Raw genomic sequence first — 20,267 nt, forward strand, 5'->3', positions numbered from 1 at the left:
CCCAGTTGTGTCAAAGGTTTAAAAGATTAAAGGTAATCTTCCTCGTTTATTATTCTATACACTTTCGAAAATACATTATTGGTGGCAAAACAGCTGCAGAGTATTAAACTACCACCCCATGCCACAACTGAACCAGAGATCTTTCAAAATTTCAGAGGTAGTGACATACTATTCCTGCTTGGCTTAGATGAAAGGGTTCAAGATAAGTAAACTGGTCATTCTACTTTATATACACAGATCAGCCATAACATTAGAACCACCTCCTTGTTTCTACACTCACTGTCCATTTGATCAGCTCCACTTACCATATAGAAGCACTTAGTAGTTCTACACTAACGGACTGTAATCCATCTGTTTCTCTACATACCTTTTTAGCCTGCTTTCACCCTGTTCTTCAATGGCCAGGACCCCCACATAGCAGGTATTATTTAGGTGGTGAATCATTCTCAGCACTGCAGTGACAATGACATGGTGGTGGTGTGTTAGTGTGTGTTGTGCTGGTATGAGTGGGTCAGACACAGCAGCACTGCTGGAGTTTTTAAATACCGTGTCCACTCACTGTCCACTCTATTAGACACTTCTACCTAGTTGGTCCACCTTATAGATGTAAAGTCAGACACGATTGCTCACCTATTGCTGCTGTTTGAGTTGGCTGGATATTTTTGGTTGGTGGACTATTCTCAGTCCAGCAGTGACAGTGAGGTGTTTAAAAACTCCATCAGCGCTGCTGTGTCTGATCCACTCATACCAGCACAACACACACTAACACACCACCACCATGTCAGTGTCACTGCAGTGCTGAGAATGACCCACCACCCAAATAATACCTACTCTCTAGTGGTCCTGTGGGGGTCCTGACCATTGAAGAACAGCATTAAAGGGGGCTAACAAAGCATGCAGAGAAACAGATGGACTACAGTCAGTAATTGTAGAACTACAAAGTGCTTCTACATGGTAAGTGGAGCTGATAAAATGGACAGTGAGTGTAGAAACAAGGAGGTGGTTTTAATGTTATGGCTGATTGGTGTATATTTACATATATTATTATTTATTTCATTTCATTTCATTATTTAATTATTAGAACTATTTTTACTCTTTATTTACATTTAAACTAAAATGCATGTATTTTTTAAAGCATGAACAAATAAGTGTTTAAAAAATTGCAAAAAAGGGCAAAAAAAAGTAACAACATTTCATACTTCTTCTGACAATTACAACTTCAAAATGTATAGGATAAGAAAGCATTTTGGCCGGTTTCTCTTGGCAAATCAACTTAAATTTCCCAGAATGTGTAAGGATACTTAAACTGTAGTAATGCACATGTGTTTATTAATAATAATCGGGGGAAAGCATGTTTGCATTCATTCTTGGTGATCTGCTGTAACCTAGCGGTTAAGGTACTGGACCTGTAAGCAGAAGGTTGCTGGTTCAAACCCCACCACTGCCAGATTGCTACTGTTGGGCCCTTGAGCAAGGCCCTTAACACTGAATTGCTTAGACTGTATATTGTAAGTTGCTTTGGATAAAAGTGTCTGCTAAATGCCGAAAATGTAAATTCTTACTATTTTGTCATAAACAAAATGTGTTTACTGATTAGCCTAACAGTAAGTTTAGGTTTGAAGAGTGCACATCATGGAGCTGCACACAAAAAAGAATAATAATTGGCCTAGAATGTAGTGTTGGGGTACACCATATTACACTACTTTCACATCTGAGAAATCTTCCTAACACTAACAAATTAATAATATTCTGTAAACTAAGATCAGGAATGACCAGGAAAGTCAAACTGACTGGGTGTTTGTAGTTTTGGTGGCAATTACAGCTTCAAAACATCTAAGGTAAGAAATCATGACATTTTTTGCAGCATTGTGCTTCAGTTTCCTCAAGGTAAAATAGGGGCTATTTAACTATTTTTTTTAATAAAACAGGAATTTTATTTTTATATAAGCGTGATAATTTTCTTTCTTTCTTATTGCACTCTCCGAGTTTCCATGTGAGACTTTGTCAGTGTGATCCTTCTCTGCAATAAAACTCTTTTCAACTCATAATCCAGTCTCTGAGGTATTTTATTAAGGGGTTTTCCACCTCAAAACTCACTGAACATCTGTAAACACTCACTCACTATTCAGTCTGACAGAGAATGGAATAAATAGAGAATGGGATAAACTGCCTAAATCCCGGTGTGCAAAACTTTACATTACAAGAAGACTTGCAGCCGGCCAAAAAGTCTTCTACAAAGCATTATATAAAGGGTCTGAATACTTTCATAAATAAATTCAGCTTTTTAGTTGGAGTAAATTACAAAAATCTGTAAAAAAAAAATCCTTTCCTTCATGCCTAAAAATACATATTACATATTTGTATGTATACTTGTGAGTAAATTAGAAGTGAATTTATGCACTAAATAAAGGAGAATAAATAACAAGAAAGAGACTTAAAGTTTCCTTTTACCTCCCAAATCATGCAGAAGGTGGGCTGGTTGCTCTCAATACATTTCCCATAGGAGTATAAGTAAGTCAGTATTAGAACATCAATTTTTTTTTAATGCATCTTCCCCCTTTTTCTCCCAATTTTTAGCGCGTCCAATTTTTACCCAGTTGCGTTATGCTTCCTCTCTACTGGTGTTGACCCCCGCCCCTGATTGAGGAGAGCGAACTGACACGCCCCCTCCGACACGTGCAGTAGCCGACTGCATTTTTTCACCTGCACCAGCCGAGTTCATATGCGAATCAGCCTTGTGCATGGAGAGCCACACCCTGATCAGCATTCTTCCTCTACTCTGTGCAGACACCATTAACCAGTCAGCAGAGGTCGTAATTGCATCACTTATGAGGTACCTATCTGGCTCTCTTCCTGGATGAACAACAGCCAATCGTTGTTCATGTAGCTGCCCAGCCCAGCCGGGTGGCAGAGCTGAGATTCAATACAATATATTCGAAATCCCAGCTCTGGTGTGCTAGCGTATTTTACCGCTGCGCCACCTGAGTGGCACAGAACATCAATTTTTAAACAGTGCATGACAGAACTGAGAATGTTTTCAGAGGTGAGTTAAGCCTAAATCTAGATCATACAGTTAAAGCTGAACATGTATACAAACTTGAGAAGGACAGGCATCTTGTGACAGCATTGAGATTTTAATACATTTTCCAAATGTTATTTTTAATTTCATTTCAATGTTTTTACCATCACTTTATCCTGGTCACGGTGGGCACGGTTTCCCTGAAATCACTGGGTGCCATGCTGTAACACACTTATCACAGGATGCCAGTTCATAGCGCTGGGTCATTTTGTGCATTTTAAGCACTTTAATGCTCAATGCAGCCAATTTGGGGTACCCACTAATCAAAGCTGTTAAAATGCCCCAGTCAATATTTAGCTGTTCCTACTATAAAAAGTAAAAATAGATATCTCACAAATTGAAACATAGCAGAATAGATGTAATAGGCTGAATCTGATGCTGTAGTTTACTTTGTAACCATTAAAGAGAAAAGAAAAAAAAACACGATCGTTTAATCATTCAGTTTTCCTAACTGCTTTATTTTGGTGGTTGTTGTGGTTCCAGTGCCACTAGAAACACTGGACACATGGCAGGAATACACCCTAAGCAAGTGGCCAACCTACTGCAGTAGAACACAATCACCACTCTCCCACATCTAGGGGCAAGAGATGGTAGGACACTGGAGTGGCTAAAATAAACCCGTCAGGAGAACATGTGAAACTTCTTAAATACAACAACATGACGCAAGGAATAACACATATTTACAGTAACAAACACAGTGACAATAATTAATCTAATCACTAAACAATACTCATTAATGCAGTAAGATTGCCTATACAATGCAAGACTATTTAGCTGTTTTAGTTCATTCTTTGAGTCCAAGAGATTCTACATGGGGTCTGGTCTATATTTTTTATCCTGAAGTTTCTTTCCACAGTTCATGGCTAGCGTAGCAACTGCATAGGAGGAGAGGATGACTAAAGTGCTTCCAACAAAGTGAGTGGAAGCTCCTCTGGATGCGACTTTAATTACCTTTTGCGGTAAGACATTCTCTGCCCCAGACATAGCCTGCATCATTCCCTCCATAACTTCACAGATATGACCAACTTACAATCAAGTATTGTCCAAAAAACAATCAAGTATTATCCAAAAAACAATCAAGTATTGTCCAAAAAACAATCAAGTATGGTCCAAAATTGGAATCCTACATCAGTGATAGAGCAACACAAGAGCAGGATTCATCAAAGATTCTTTAGGTTAGATAGATCTGGGACATCAGGTTTATCTCCAGTTGAGGAATGAAGAATCTTTTAGAGTTGAATCCTTGAACTGTTAATCGTCTTATCCAAGAGCTGTTCTTCATCAGTTCTTCAGGACATCAGCAATAGCTTTAATTAGGCAATTCAGGATCTTCAATACAATAATTGTTCGATATAAAATTAAAAGTATTTTTCTTTTCTTCTGAAAGTTAGATGGACATCAGGTGTATTTTCCGGTGAGCAAACAATGAAGGTTACTTTAAAGTTAGATCTGTAAACTGCTGATAATCTCCACTTGAGGAAATGATTGAATAGCTTCCAAATCTGGAAGATGGTCTGATGCAAAAATGTGATTGTTTAGGTTGGGTTGACAGAGGACATGAAAAAAATATCCTGTTCTGAAAAGAATTGAAGATTCTTGATTCTTAATGATGATGATTCTCAAGAGCAGAATGTCTTTAGCCTTTAGCTTCAGAGTAATAATGTTTAAGTCCTTTAGTCCTGTCAGGACAGAAACCACCTCATTCTACTCACAACTTATTTAAATCCTACCCTACCTGCTTTAACCCTGTCTTACGATACATTAAATCCCCTTAACTAGCCACAAGGTAACTTACGTCAATGGGCAGGCTGCCCATCAATGAAGGAGCTAAACCTGGATCACTTATTCAGACATGTCTGGGTTTAATTCTCTTGCCAGAGAATGACTAGACTAATGAACATATCAGACAGGGGGCAGGTGGACTTTATTTTATAATGAATCTGATTAACATTCAGGGACAGACTTTTTAGTGCTAAAACAAAATGCTAACATCAGGTCATGTGCTTCGAAATCATAGAATACAGTAAAAACAAGACAGTAACGACTGATTACTAGCATTTGTAGCCATAATTGTGATACCAGATGATGCTGAATATTTATAAGATGTGATTTCATGAGGTTCTTACGGTGGCCGAGAAGTGCAAAACAAATTTACATTTCAGAAAACAAAATTACAAAAAAACTAAAACAAATTTACAACAAAAGCAAAAACAAATTTACAAGTGCTCGGGTACCCAGTGTTTGTAAATTTGTTTTGGCATATGTAAAAGTGTTTCAGCACTTGTAAATTTATTTTCGGCATATGTAATTTTGTTTTCTAAAATGTATATTTGTTTTGCACTTCCCGGCCGCACATTTCTGACGGAAAAGGCAGGGACAATAAACCGGAAGTGCGTGTTGCTTACCTGCTGTCAATCAAACTGTTTCTCAGCGGTAAAGTGAACGGAGTTTGTGATGGTGACGATAAACAAGGTTTTGTCTAGTTTGTGGAAATCATTTTATCCAGTTGACCCGCTATTGTTTTTCTTGTGGAAAGTTTTGTGCAGATGTTTAGACGTGGCGTGTGCATCTCTATTTACCGTCCGCTCTTCTAAACATCTAAGGAATTCCCACAAGAACAAAAAAAGCGAAATAATGAAAATAATTAACACAAAATGGACAAAACATTGTTTATTAGGGACGGAACATCTGATACCGAGGCTTTAAAGCTTGTTTCACTTTTGTAACACTGGACTCAGTGTATCGGAGCTTATATTAAAGCAGCATGTGCAGGACTGATGAAGCTTTGTGCTGTGTTTTATCTCATTCACTATATAAGAGACAATCAAACCAGGGTTACCCACCGTCCTGTAACATACACAATCCTGCTTTATCTGGAGACCAAACGCCGCGTTCAGTATTGAACTGATACAGGACGCTTTGTTCCGTATTTTTATCAATGGGAGACAGAGGGAATTATATTAAGTAGTGTTCACTTTTATTCTTAGTAACGGTGTGTGTGCGCTGGTTATAGCATCAGGGGGGGACCTTACACAGTCATGAGAACAAAGGTTTTATTTATGGTGTTTAAAATTTATTATTTTCATTCTTTATAATAAGTCAGAATCATATTTTAGGCAAAACAACGCACTCCGCCCACTGTGCTACACATACAGCGGTGTATTAAACAGGTTATGTCACGTTACTAAGAATAAAAGTGAACACTACTTAATATAATGAATTAAGCAGCAGTTTCCTTCTGTTTTATACACCACACCGTCTCCCATTGATAAAAATACGGAACAAAGCGTCCTGTATCAGTTCAATACAGAACGCGGCGTTTAGTCTCCAGATAAAGAAGGATTGTGTATTTTACAGGACGGTGGGTAACCCTGGTTTGATTGTCTCTTATATAGTGAGTGAGATAAAACACAGCACAAAGCTTCATCAGTCCCGCACATGCTGAGTCCAGTGTTACAAAAGTGAAACAAGCTTCAACAAGCCTCGGTATCAAATGTTCCGTCCCTAATAAACAATGTTTTGTCCATTTTGTGTTAATTATTTTCATTATTTCGCTTTTGTTGTTCTTGTGGGAATTCCTTAGATGTTTAGAAGAGCGGACGGTAAATAGAGATGCACACGCCACGTCTAAACATCTGCACAAAACTTTCCACAAGAAAAACAATAGCGGGTCAACTGGATAAAATGATTTCCACAAACTAGACAAAACCTTGTTTATCGTCACCATCACAAACTCTGTTCACTTTATCGCTGAGAAACAGTTTGATTGACAGCAGGTAAGCAACACGCACTTCCGGTTTATTGTCCCTGCCTTTTCCGTCAGAAATGTGCGGCCGGGAAGTGCAAAACAAATATACATTTTAGAAAACAAAATTACATATGCCGAAAATAAATTTACAAGTGCTGAAACACTTTTACATATGCCAAAACAAATTTACAAACACTGGGTACCCGAGCACTTGTAAATTTGTTTTTGCTTTTGTTGTAAATTTGTTTTTGTTTTTTTGTAATTTTGTTTTCTGAAATGTAAATTTGTTTTGCACTTCTCGGCCACCGTAGGTTCTGCATCACAAAACAGTAACATACAAAAGCTCTCAGTAACATAACATAACATAAGTGAAGATTCAAACTAACATTACTACAGAATGCTAATTGTTAAAGTTCATTGGAAGACGTCTATGAAAGACGGTTTACTTATAAGACAGATAATGAAGTAATAGCACTTTCATAATGGAATTTGAGTGGAACTTGGTGTAAAGAGTTGTCATATTGTTGAGCATTGCCTCACAATTTCCTTTTCTAAATGTAATTTATTATTGTTTTATTTTGAACAATTGGGGATAAGCAGCAGTAATCACAAGATTTTGTGTGGTAATTTTTAAGATAAAAGATAACATAAAAGGGTCATTCCTGGGATTGGGTGCCTTTTGGACCTTAAAACTTGAAAATGAAACACTGTTTTTATTTGTTTTTCATGTTTTATTATAAAAAGGACATGTTATACTTTTCCAAACTAATATTGGTCAAGCTCAAGCACACAAACTGTAGGTTTTATTAAAACATTTTTATGCAGTCTCTGACCCAGGATGTCCACCCTGTTACGGACAAATGCGTAACTGTTGTGTTTCTGTCTTTTAGCTGCACTTAAGGCCATTCTTTAAAGGATGCTACATAATATCAATATTTGTTATTATTATAAACAAACTGAATAATAAAGCTATATAAATTACACACGCACCTCATATACACTGGGACGTCCACCCTGTTATGTGCATTATGTATTAGGTTGTAACAGGGTGGACCATAACAGAGTGGACATTCATTACATAAAATTAGCCATTAGCTAGCAATTGAGCAAAATCAAATCGTGTTGCTTTTTCTCATATGTCCCATAACAGGGTGGACATGTTATGGTTGACCATATAATACTTTTAGGATAAAATGTGAAAAAAACAACATTAAAATGAGGAGTTAGCCACTCATCTTTTCCCTCCAAAAAGATCACGCGAGCTCCAGGAAATGATGTCAGTATGTAAAACAGCTCTTCATTTTAAGAGACAGTAGTAAGAAATAACAGGGTGGACAGCAACTTGAGGGACGTGTGAAAAACCCTTATAATCAGCAAAAAAATGAAACTCATAAAGAAAAAAAATCCAAGGTTTAGTATGTATACAGTAATTTTATTTGGGGGGGGGGGGGGGGGCAGAAAACATTGCGTTTACTATTTGAAAGTGTAAATTATTTCAGTAAGATGTTTTGAAATTGTATTGTTTAAAATTTACTTAATAAATACAATGATCAGTATTGGGGACACAAAAGGCACCAAATTGTAGGAATGACCCAAAAACATTTGATTTTTTTGTTGGGTTTTGATTGGGTTATGATGACATCAATAATGAAGTCTGAAAATTCTGTCAACTCGAACATTCCAGTTTCATTCCAGTCAAGCATTATTGCAGAATTTCTATGGTGAGTCACAGCAGTACAATATGACCATGTATGAGTACTTTGTTTTTCTCAAGACATGAACTGGTCAGTGGGATGAAACTTTATTAGGGCTTTGATCTACAGTATATATGAATCATTATTTGTGCTGTTTTATATGTAGTGTGTCATGTTACAGTCCAGGCTGATTAGTGTAGAGCCTCAGTCATGATGCTAGAAATAGCCGAAAGACAAAGGGTCATAAATGCCACAGCGTTCTGGTTAGAACTCCAGATTGAGAACAGTTCCGGTCTTGATCTATTCAGTTAATTGTGATAACTGGATAATTAGATTAGGTGTTCTGTTTGTGAATAAGCCCTTTCCTCTGTGGGAAGCTCTCTTGCTCTTATTTGCATCCAGGTAAAGTAAATAAAACTCCTCATTCAACATTAAGGTAAATGTTTATTATGATATAATTAATGTCTATAATGTTTATAAATAATCATATTAATAATAATAAATGTTAAATAATGATTTACAAAAAGAATTTAGTAAAATGATTAGGAAATACAGGAAAAAACAGGGAATTAATTATATTTATTTATTTTATTTTAATTATATTTATTTATTTATTTTATTTTAGCTTCATCCTGATCAGGGTCTCAGTAGGTCTAATGCCAACCAGAAACTCAGGATGCAAGCCTCTACCTATGGTCAGTTCAGAATTTTCAGTTTACCTTTTGCATGTTTCTGTAATGGGCAGCACAGTGGCTCGGTAGGTAGCACTGTTGCCTCACAGCAAGAAGATCCTGGGTTCAATTCCCAGGTGGAGCGATCTGGGTCCTTTCTGTGTGGAGTTTGCATGTTCTCCCCATGTCTGTGTGGGCTTCCTCACACAGTCCAAAAACATGCTTTAGCTTTGTACATTCAGTATAAAATTAAAAAATCTAATGTCAAACACCAACCATGTTTTTGATGACTGACTACATTTGAACGGAAATGTTTACATTTGATATTTCATCAAATAATTTTTTAATCACCATCAACTATGAACCACAATGTGTTTTTAAAAGACTTTTAGATATTTTCTGAAAGAATCATTATATTATTTGAAATGTCGAATGCTTCGTGTTCCACTAAACATTCATCATACCACATAAAACCTGCATAACAGAGTAAACAAGAATAAACCTCTGCTCATTTGATGAGTCTAAAGTCCACCACTCTCAGACGTTCCCCACTGCTCCTAATGGTCTTACCTCCACTGCTGGGAATAGCTGTCATGTCTGAAATGTTCACCATTAAACCTGGCAGCAAAGCTTGTAAAGCCATTTGCAAGACTGACTGTCTCTGTGTGACGACGTCACGTTGCCAGGATGCATTATCGGTTATCAGTCTGATCCCCTGATACCACGTTCTACTTTATACTTCCTCTGGAGGATGCACGTCTCCATCATTTAAAAATCACATACAAGCACACACACATACATATGAACATATAGCATTTTATACACACGCACATTAGACATCAGTTTGTCTACAGTGCTATAATTGATAGTACTACAGTATAAGAAGTGGAGTAGGTGGTTAGAACAGCCTGTCTTTGTTTCAGTTAGAATTGCACATTTGTGGTGTGTATCCTTGATTCTGGAAACCTTGATTTGATCCTGACCACATTTGTACATTTTTACGTTATTGCTATGCACCCATGGCTTTCCTCCAGGTAGTCACTTTTTTCCCTCCATACCTCACAAAAACATGGCAGAGGGTGAATTTGCTACAGTAAATCATCCATAGGTGGAGTGAATGTTTGTTTGTTTGTTTATTAGGATTTTAACGTCATGTTTTACACTTTGGTTTTATTTATTAAAGGAACAGTTACTCATTACACAAGGTTCAACAGTTCACAAGGTTATATCAAACACAGTCATGGACAATTTTGTATCTCCAATTCACCTCACTTGCATGTCTTTGGACTGTGGGAGGAAAACCAAAGCACCCGGAAGAAAACCCACACGGACACGGGGAGAACATGCAAACTCCACACAGAAAGGACCCAGACCGACCCACCTGGGTATCGAACCCAGGACCTTCTAAGGTGGAGTGAATGAATGAATGAGTGAGTTTTGGATGGGCAGTTTGTTTCCCTGCCCTGCACCAATTGTTTTCAGGAGGCACAGGACCCCCCTCCCACCGACCACCATGAAGTAATCACTGAAAATGAATGACGATCATTCAGTTCTTTTTATTATCTTTTGGGCATCATCTAGGCGAGTGCTCCTCAACTGGACACATTTTAAGCATTATGGGTGGGTCAAAGGCATGTGCGGAAAGAAAGGAAATACATTTACAAGTCTGTGTAAGCCTTTTTTAAAGAAACTTACATTGCAAATTAATCAATTTTAAACATACATGGCTCATTAAGATTTTCTAATACGTGGCTACCTCTGTCCGGGTACCACTGCGCCAGGTTTGTTTAGTTGCACGTAGGAGACTGGGCTTTGTTCCAAACCGCAAACTGACTAGTGACTAGTGTGTTTTCGCTATGGAACGCTTTATAAGTTTCCATAGTTACCATAGAAGGCGTCTAACACTATGTAGGCGGCATTTTGCGGTTTGAACACCACCGGACTCTCTCTCCTCTCTTTCTCTCTCTCTCTCTCTGACTGAAGTACACATAGTTCATTATAATATAGATTTCGCTGAGTGGGTTGTTGTATACAGGTTACATATAGAAACCAAAATGTCCGTTAAAAGCAATCGTTTCTGTTTAATTTACAAGTTGAGCTCACGGGAGGAACTTGAAAGCACTGGGCGTTTCGCGCTGTTCCTTTAGTGCGACCGTTAAAATAACGAGCGCGTGAGATTCCTCGCCCCGTTGCAGGTTTGTTTAGTTCGTCAGTGATGCTTGAACGGAGGAATTAGCATAGGTGGCTAACAGAGCACAGGAGCTTTGCGAACGTATTGAGTATTTAACCTAATATTAATTGTCAAAGAAAGAAAAAATACACCCTGGAGAAATTCTGTATAATTAAATGTGTGGTAAACATCCGCTGACATGTTGACCGGCTATGGGTGTCCGAAGCTGAGCACTTGTCGGACTGCTCAGCAGTGAAAGAAACCAGCATGAACGAGAGAGCTGGTAGCACAGCGGATGTTTCCGGGGTTATACACCGGCGAAACATGCAGGTAAGAACGCTTTTTGGTTTGCCAGCATGCACTCACCGAAGGCTTTGTAGGTACAATTACTGACTGTAGCTTTTGGGTTGCTCTGTACACTGTCACCGCCTGTACCCAGATTATTAATAGAAACAGAGCCACATGAGACCCCCACTGACCAGATTATGTTTGGGTGATTGACTATTCTCATGACTTCAATGACTATAATATATTTGCTGCACTGGTATGAGTATAGCAGGTGTAGCCATGTTGTTGGGATTTTTAAACATAGTTTAAACTTATTGGCATCTTTATTAGGAACACACCCTATTAGCACACACTGTATGAGTACAGTTAGAGACTAGAGCTGTTTTTTCAAGTACAACATGTGTTAATGTTTCTGATCACAGAAAAAAATCAGTTGAGCGTTGATTTCCCGTACCCATCTAATCTTATTTAATAAAGCTGAACATAATTTGGGGGTCCCCGTGATGGACTGGCATTGAACATGGTGATTTCAGGGAAAGTGGACCAACCCCCAACCCTGACCAGTATAAAATGGTAATAAAACATAAAATAAAATGAAATTAAATTTAGGACCACATTTCTTATACAATTAATGTATAACATCTTACCGTATGATGTACAGTGGTACCTTGAAACTCGACATCAATTGGTTCTGGGAGTGGCGTTGAGTTTTAAAGGCGTTGAGTTTCAAGGTATTTTTTCCCATAAGAATGTATGGGAAACCTGTTAAATAATGGGGTTGTTTTTGACACTTATACACTGAAAATAAAACAAATATAATATAAAAACTAAAATACAATTACAGGGCTCTAGACTAACGTTTTGCACTGGTTGCACTGGTGCGCCTAACTTTTTTTCTTAGGTGCACCAGCACAAAAGTTAGTTGCACCCAAATTTTCGACCGCATCGCATTTAACACCGCAGTTTTACAGGTTCACTTTTTTTTTTTTAAATCACTGTCCATACAGGCAATATTGACTTGTAAATAACTAACAATCTGGTCAACATGGCCTCGTCTGATGATCTGTTTGCTGCTGCCTGCCACTAAAAGGCAGTGGGGAGAGGGGACACTTGGGCAGTGCATTTATCGCCACATGTAATGTTTTATAGATGCATTGGGCTTTTTCAGCCTTTCAATTCAAAATGTATTAGAACCAGTCACAAATACACTATTGCCGGCCACTGTCTTCTTTACAGTTAATTATAGTATTACAGACTAATTATAGCACACTTATAAAAATTATAAAAATAATAATAGAGTAAATGTGTGTGTATATCTATTTACAGTATATGTGTGTGTATATTTAAAATTATATGTATATGTTTGTGTGTGTGTGTGTGTGTGTATGGAGCTCTAGAGTGTTAGAGTGTAATCTTAAATGCAGTGCATTATACTGTATTATCGGTTTTACTGGATCTTTTACACAGATTCCCAAAATCGCTTGCGGTGCACTCACTGCGTATTTTGACTACATGTATTGCAATATATTTTGGTCTTTTAGTTATTTTTATATTTTACTTAACGTAAACATTGTCGTGTTTTTACTTTCACTATCGCCGCACTTTACCGCTAGCATTAGCCCCTTGCTACTGTAGAGGGTCGGCTCACCTAGCCGCTGTCCGGTGGGGATGCTGCGGGTCTTTTGCTGTGCGGTGGTGGAGGTGTGGGAATAAAGGCACACGACAGGGTCGAGTCACTTTAACTGTTTAGTCAGGACTTAAGTGAGCGTTACAGCACTTTACACCGCCGAGCTCCAGAACCCGAACTTCCATTCTGGGGACATCCGGCAAGTCTCATATACAAAACTAAACTTACTGCAGAAAGTCCGAACGCACGTGTATAAACCTGGTGCTGCATTCTGATTGGCTGAGCTGAATGTCGCTCACATATCACCGCTACAATATTGTCCCGCCCTTCACCATCTCTGATTGGTTTAGACCATGATATTGGCCTAATGTGTGTCTGTTGTTTTTTTTTCCCTCGGACGCCTGGTCGCACCGGTGCGACCTAAGATTTTTTTTAGTCGCACCATTGAGAAATTAGGTCGCATGTGCGACCAAATTGGTCGCACTCTAGAGCCCTGAATTAAACAACAGTTACAAATAGTTACAAATCAATATAAAAATACAATAAAACCTGCACTTTAGCTTTACTTCTTTATTGTTTCCTTATGCTTATTAATCGTGGAGATGCTTGATTTTGGAATAGTGTATTTTGTTCTGTAAAGGCACATTCACATGAGAATTGACATTTGCTCTTTTTTCACTTATTGTACTAACACAACGAATGAGGAATTTCATTAGTGGAGAGAAATTATGAGCGGTAATAATTAAGAGAAGTTTAGTGTTCCTGTGTCATTTGTTTAGTATATACGTTAAATTTTTTTTTTCGATAAGCGTTTTAGGCTCGTAAAAGCTGATTTTCACAGCACCCCAAGCTATAACACAAGTTTAAAGTGAAACAGGAGGAAAATCCAGTTAAACACAGATACATGTGGAGCTTTCAGAGTGGATTAGATGATTATTCCACGCAAATATACAGATTCGTCTCATACGTGCACCTTGATGACGTTTCACTGCACAGCTCAAGCCGAGCGCTGGACAAAGTGGCTGTTCATTGTTAATTTTAAGTATGTCTCCAATGTCTCCAAGAAGGGTGTCAAGTTTAAAAAATTTGGAGTTTAGGGGATGTTGAGTTACAAGGTACCACTGTACTTCACACTGATCCGCTGTGACAATGCCTAACCTAGCAGCCAAAGTAATTATTTATTCATTCATTAAAGACAGTGTGCCATGCTAAACATGTAAATATATACATTTGTTATATACAGTGCTAGAAGAACCACCACTATACATTTTACTTTTTACTAGCTTCCTGTAGCTGCCCATATATAAATAAAGACATTTATGCTTACATACAAACCCAAAAAATGGACCAAACAGACCAGTCCAAACTATTTGAAAGCATTTTTGAAATTCTGTTTTGTATTTTGCACCATTTAAGTCACAAGTCTGGCTTGTGTTGATCCAAACCTCAGAACTTAAGGAAGACAGGCATCAAGTCTTCTCTCAGTTCCAGCAATCAGGTGGTGGAATGACCTTTCCTTGTATGTACAAATGTAAGAGTTTCTTGCTTTCTATGAAAATGACTAAGCACCCACCTCTTTACTTAGTACTTAAACGGAAATGAACCTTAATTTACTATTACTTTAAAAACATTCTGTTCCTCTACCTAGAGTTTCGCTTTTAAAACATTCTGTTCCTCTACCTAGAATTTCTTCTAATCAGTTCTGCAGTTGTGTTTATAAACAATTCTGTAAGTCGCTCTGGATCAGAGCATCTGCCAAATGCTGTGAATGTAAATATATTTGTTTATCACAAAACTGCACTGGGTTTTCATTTTTGTGGCATTTATGAGTTTTGTCTTTGTCAAATTGCTTCCATTGTCCTTTTTTTTTTTTACTGATTGCTAGTTGCAATAAGTGTTTTTACAGATTTCACAAAGCATTAAGACAGTTAGATTGCAAGTAGTGTGTATTCATGTTTATATTCAGATTTACACACACCCACGCCAGTGTACAGCATTTCTGTTTTCACTTTCACCCTGTGACCCAGCTCTGTCTGCCCACAGATGGAGGACTGCAGAAACAAACAATCTTAAAACACAATGCAAACAATGTAAAGCAGCCAGTCTGAATCAACAGCTGAACTGAAACTGTCCTGTTTTCTTTGTCTGCGTTATTGTAAAAGGCACGGCAGAATTGTTGTTGCACCAAATCCATCTATGTCTACTCTTAGACATAGATGTCACTGTGTTTAAGATACCACGCTTTAGAAAATAAACAACTCACACTCACTTCCTTCTGATTACATTCCTTTTAAGTTGTTTTCGGGGCAGCACAATGGTGCAGAACCCTGAGATTGGCACCCTGTTAAATGTAAATTCTTACCTTTTGCCTTAGCGTTTTTGTCCTCAACACACCAGCATGAAATGGGTAGTGTAATGAAACGAATGAAGTAGACTCATCTGAAAATCACTTGAGTATTGTTAGATTTTTTAATGTTATTATATTGTTTATATATTTGATTGTACTGTGAGTTCCCAAATTGTTGACTTATATGACAGAATTAGACGCATCCATGCCTAAATTTCCTATGCTCTAATTTCCTTCGGGATCAATAAAGTATCTATCTATCTATCTATCTATCTATCTATCTATCTATCTATCTATCTATCTATCTATCTATCTATCTATCTATCTATCTATCTATCTATATCTATCTATCTAAAATATGGCGTAATTTATGCAAGACTAGAGATAAACTTTATTTGTCATATATACATATACAGATGTAGAGTACAATGAAATTCTTTCTTCACATATCCCAGCTTGTTTGGAAGCTGGGGTCAGAGCGCAGGGTCAGCCATCATACGGTGCCCCTGGAGCAGACAGGGTTAAGGGCCTTGCTCAAGGACCCAACAGTGGCTGCATAGCAGAGCCTGCATTTGAACCGCCAAACTTCCGGTTGATAGCCCAAAGCTCTACCCACTAGGCTACCACTGTCCCCTAGGGGTCACTAGGGGTCACTGTTAAACATTTCAATGATTCGTTACAGTGATCATAACAGTAAATTCGTATTTGCATTTTGCCATTTCACTGCTAAAAGCAAAGATAAAGGAACCTGTGTGTTAGATTCTAACATCAGTTGTATTCTGTTTGGAAAAGCACAAAGCCTGGGAGGAATTAAAAGCAGCAGAGGTGCATCTGGGAATTAAAGGATCTGCTGAAATAAGGATTTAAAAGACAGCGTTTATATTATACAAGAAGAGGACTCAGTTATATTTTTATCCTTAAAACATTAAAATAATGGTCATTTATGATTAAACTAATAATGTTACAAATTAAAAAGTGCGCAACCACTATGGTGGAGGAATGAGAATCATATTAATTAAAGTGTTAATGTCATAATGGGGAAGCAAAACATCGGTAAAACTTGTGTTTCTAAAGCATCGTCAAGTGGCCATGAAAAAGAGAAACAGGTTTTCAAGACTGAAAAAGAAAACAGATAAATAGTTTTATTTTTTACTTGAAGTAAATTTATGAACATGCATTTTTACACTTTTACTACAGTAAACCAGTTAATATAAAGAAAAAGAACAAAACAAATTAAAATATTTTTTGTTTTTATTTTATTTTTGGTCCTAGTTGATGAATGCACCAGGAAAATAAATTCTAAGTATAAATTCTAAGAAAGCACAGAGCTGGCATTCGTTTCTTACATTTTGCATTTTGCTTACCGGCAACATAAATATTGCAAAAACCTGGTCCTAAATTACATTAAAAGTATTTTAAAAAGTATTATATTTGACATGAACAGTCAGTTTGTTTATGTTGTTTATTATGATTTTAAAGTCATGTTTTACAGTTTGGTTACATTCATGACAGAAACAGTAGGTACTCATTACACAAGGTTCATCAGTTCACAAGGATATATCGAACACAGTCATGGACAATTTAGTATCTTCAATTTACCTCATTTGCATGTCTTTGGACTGTTGGAGGAATTTGAATTTGGCTAGGCCTGTATTCATACTCTCGAAAAAAGAAATCATGTATAAGCTACTAGGCATGCAGTGTTCTAACTAAAGGTGACAAAAGCACAGCAATATAATGCCATCAGAGCCATTACTATAACCATAATTAATATATATTAGTTATAAAACAGAACAACATTAATATAATACAATATAATATAATACTATAAACCAGGTGAAGCATGTTTGGTATCCCAAATACTGAACTTGGTAAAGGAAATGATTTCACTTTGTGCTCTGGTGTTCTATGCATAGTTGTCTATTGTATTTTATTTCATTTACGAGGCTATTTTATTTTGCCCTTGCACTGCTCAAAGGGGCATGTTAGTGCACCTATTGATGTAATGCTTTTTACTTTAGAGCTATTACAGAAAAGAAGGGACAAAAGGCATGACTTGCAATCAACATTTTAATTTATCCCAAAGGTATTCAGCAGGTAAAGGTTAGGGCTCTGGGCAGGCCAGTGTAAAGTCAAACCATATTTTATGAACAGGGCCCTACTAAATTCACAGTAAAATTTGCTTATATTCATGAACCTCGTTTTTCAAAAATCACAGATTTCATGAATTTTTAAAGAAAAGCGGCACATTAAATAACACTCTTAAATTGAACGACAGAATAAATGGAAGCTACAATACACAGCACAGCCTACCGCCTACAGTTCTGTCTTAAAGATGAAAATTCTCATCTGTGTTTTGACACCCCCTCCCTGTCCACATAATCGGTTGGGAGTTTTCCAAAGTCCGTTATTTAAATAGTGTTTTAGCTGCTTTACACTTCGATATCTTGGACATTTTGTCTAATCGATTGCTTTTTTGCGTCTTTAGAGTTTGGTGAGTTTTTTAAAGTAAGAAATAAACTCTACAAATGATTGGAAGCATTATACTTTACTGGCTTGTTCTTTTGAGGTGCAGCACAGAGATGATCATGTGTGTAGAGAAGCACACTTTTCTATTGATTATGGAATCCAAAGGGACAAAATGTACTCAATACATAAACACATCAAACACTGTCAGCACACTACGCCACAGAAAAGTCTGTTTAAGTCTAACTTAATTATTGTATGATTGCTAGGACTGCCTTATATTTTATCAGTCAGGGGTGACAAACTCATTTTCAAACTCAGAGGGCCACATCTGCATTATGGTGGATATTTATACTGTATATTTATAATGTATATCTACATTTATATTGTACTCCTTTACCACAGACACAGACACGTACCGGTTTTTCTTCTTGAAGCACAAACTTGTATTCACTTTCCCACCTTTCATTAAATTACCTTCCTTCTGCTTCAATTTTCTCTTCTTGTACATTTTGGGATTATTTGTAAATATTTCTCAACATCACTTGTTGGAAAACCGCCTCAGTTAAACGCTGATGTGGAAACACTGCCATCTAGTGGCGGGATGTGGCTACTTTGCGGGACACGTGTGCTAAGTGAATGAAAAACGATACATCACTTAACACAAACAAATTTTAAATTTCAAAGCAAATTGCATATTACACAGAAAAAGGCTCATTTCACGGTCCGTGACGCGTGATTTTCACAGCCGTAAACTAGGTAGGGCCTTACTTATGAACTTTGCTTTGTGCACAAAATCATAGCAAAGCTGGAACAGCCTTTTCTGTTTGTCTTACCTGATCTGGCACAGTTTTTACATCAGATACCTTTCCTGACACATTGAGAGCGCACTGATAAGTACACCTCCCAATTGCTAGACTGTTTGGCAAAACCACCATTCATTTCTAAATAAAAATAAAACTGTACAGTTTGTAAATGTTTATAACCAGAAGGCTTTAAGTCTGTTTAGGTCTTGGTCACATTTGAGATCCTCTGGTAGCAGCTGTGAGTAGTATTGTAGATTATATTGGGAGAAACAATGCATAAATCCCTGCCAAGAAATGATGTCCTCTATTAGCGCTCCATAGGAGGTAAATGAAGTTGTGACTAATTTTGGCTGCAGCTCATTTGCCAGTTTTTAGGTGACTAAAAGTATGTAGACGTTTTTGCAGGACATTATGTTTAGGATAATCGATGAAGGTCTTAAGAGAACTTTTAAGACTTTGTGAGGAACAGAGGGCCCTGTAGGACAGTGAGAATCGATCCACCCTATGTGGCTGTGCAGGGTCATTATGTAAAGTGTTTAACATGAGATTACCTGCTCATGTTGCACAACATGGGTACAGATTCTTTCAAAAGCCTACACTCGAATAGTTCCTCATTTTTACTTGCTTTTGCCTGGGTTAGGCAGTACACATACAGTTTTTTACGTCTAACCATCAAAGATGCTTGTTTCCCTGTACCAGGATCGATAGTCATTGAGGGTGTGCTGTATTTCAGGGACATTTAACTGTCCTGGGACAGGCCGTAGATGCTCTTCATGAGCCATTAGGAAAGTAATGGGAATCTGACAGCCCACTGAGCCAGAGAGAGAGAGAAGTATGTTTGCATGGACAGAGGGAGAGAAGGATGAATGGGGAGTACATTTGTCCATCAGGGATTTGTACTTACTAAGGGTGAAAAGGTTTATCTGAACAGCCAGCTGGGTTCATGGGACATGCAGATTCGTATAAGTGTGTATCACATTACTGAATAACCCTATTAACAGTCCTTTAATGCAGTATCATCTTGCAAAGTAGATCAACTTAAAATTCATTCATTCATTCAATCATCTTAAAAAGGGTGACAGTTAACCACAGGGCATTTACCCTGAGTAAACTGACTCATGCACATGGCGACTGTAACGTGGCTCAGCTGCTGAATGACTTCGGCAGTAAGCCATGTTGGATTTGTGTCCTTCTGCATTGCTGTTTTTGGCCGGCAGAGGGGGCACAGAGGTGCATAAGATGGATGTGTCAGTTTCTCCTAATTGACAAGTCATTTGCGCCTCAGTAGTGTTAATTCACTTCAGGTGGTAGTCCTTATATGTCACGTTTTCTCTTTCACACTCTTGCCAGTTGCACTGTTAGGTGAATCTG

The 20,267-nt window shown here is 37.6% G+C and overlaps 1 protein-coding gene across 1 annotated transcript in view; it reads left to right on the forward strand.

Moving 5' to 3' along the window:
• Positions 1-11,113: 11,113 nt before the first annotated feature.
• mast1a (microtubule associated serine/threonine kinase 1a) overlaps positions 11,114-20,267 on the forward strand; it is a 125,537-nt gene continuing 116,383 nt past the window's right edge. The window contains exon 1 of the mRNA XM_063010894.1: positions 11,114-11,692. Within this exon, the coding sequence (XP_062866964.1) occupies positions 11,630-11,692 (63 nt within the window). The 5' untranslated portion in view covers positions 11,114-11,629. The remainder of the gene's footprint in view (positions 11,693-20,267) is intronic.

Source organism: Trichomycterus rosablanca, chromosome 15, assembly GCF_030014385.1.
Source record: "Trichomycterus rosablanca isolate fTriRos1 chromosome 15, fTriRos1.hap1, whole genome shotgun sequence".
NCBI lineage: Eukaryota > Metazoa > Chordata > Actinopteri > Siluriformes > Trichomycteridae > Trichomycterus > Trichomycterus rosablanca.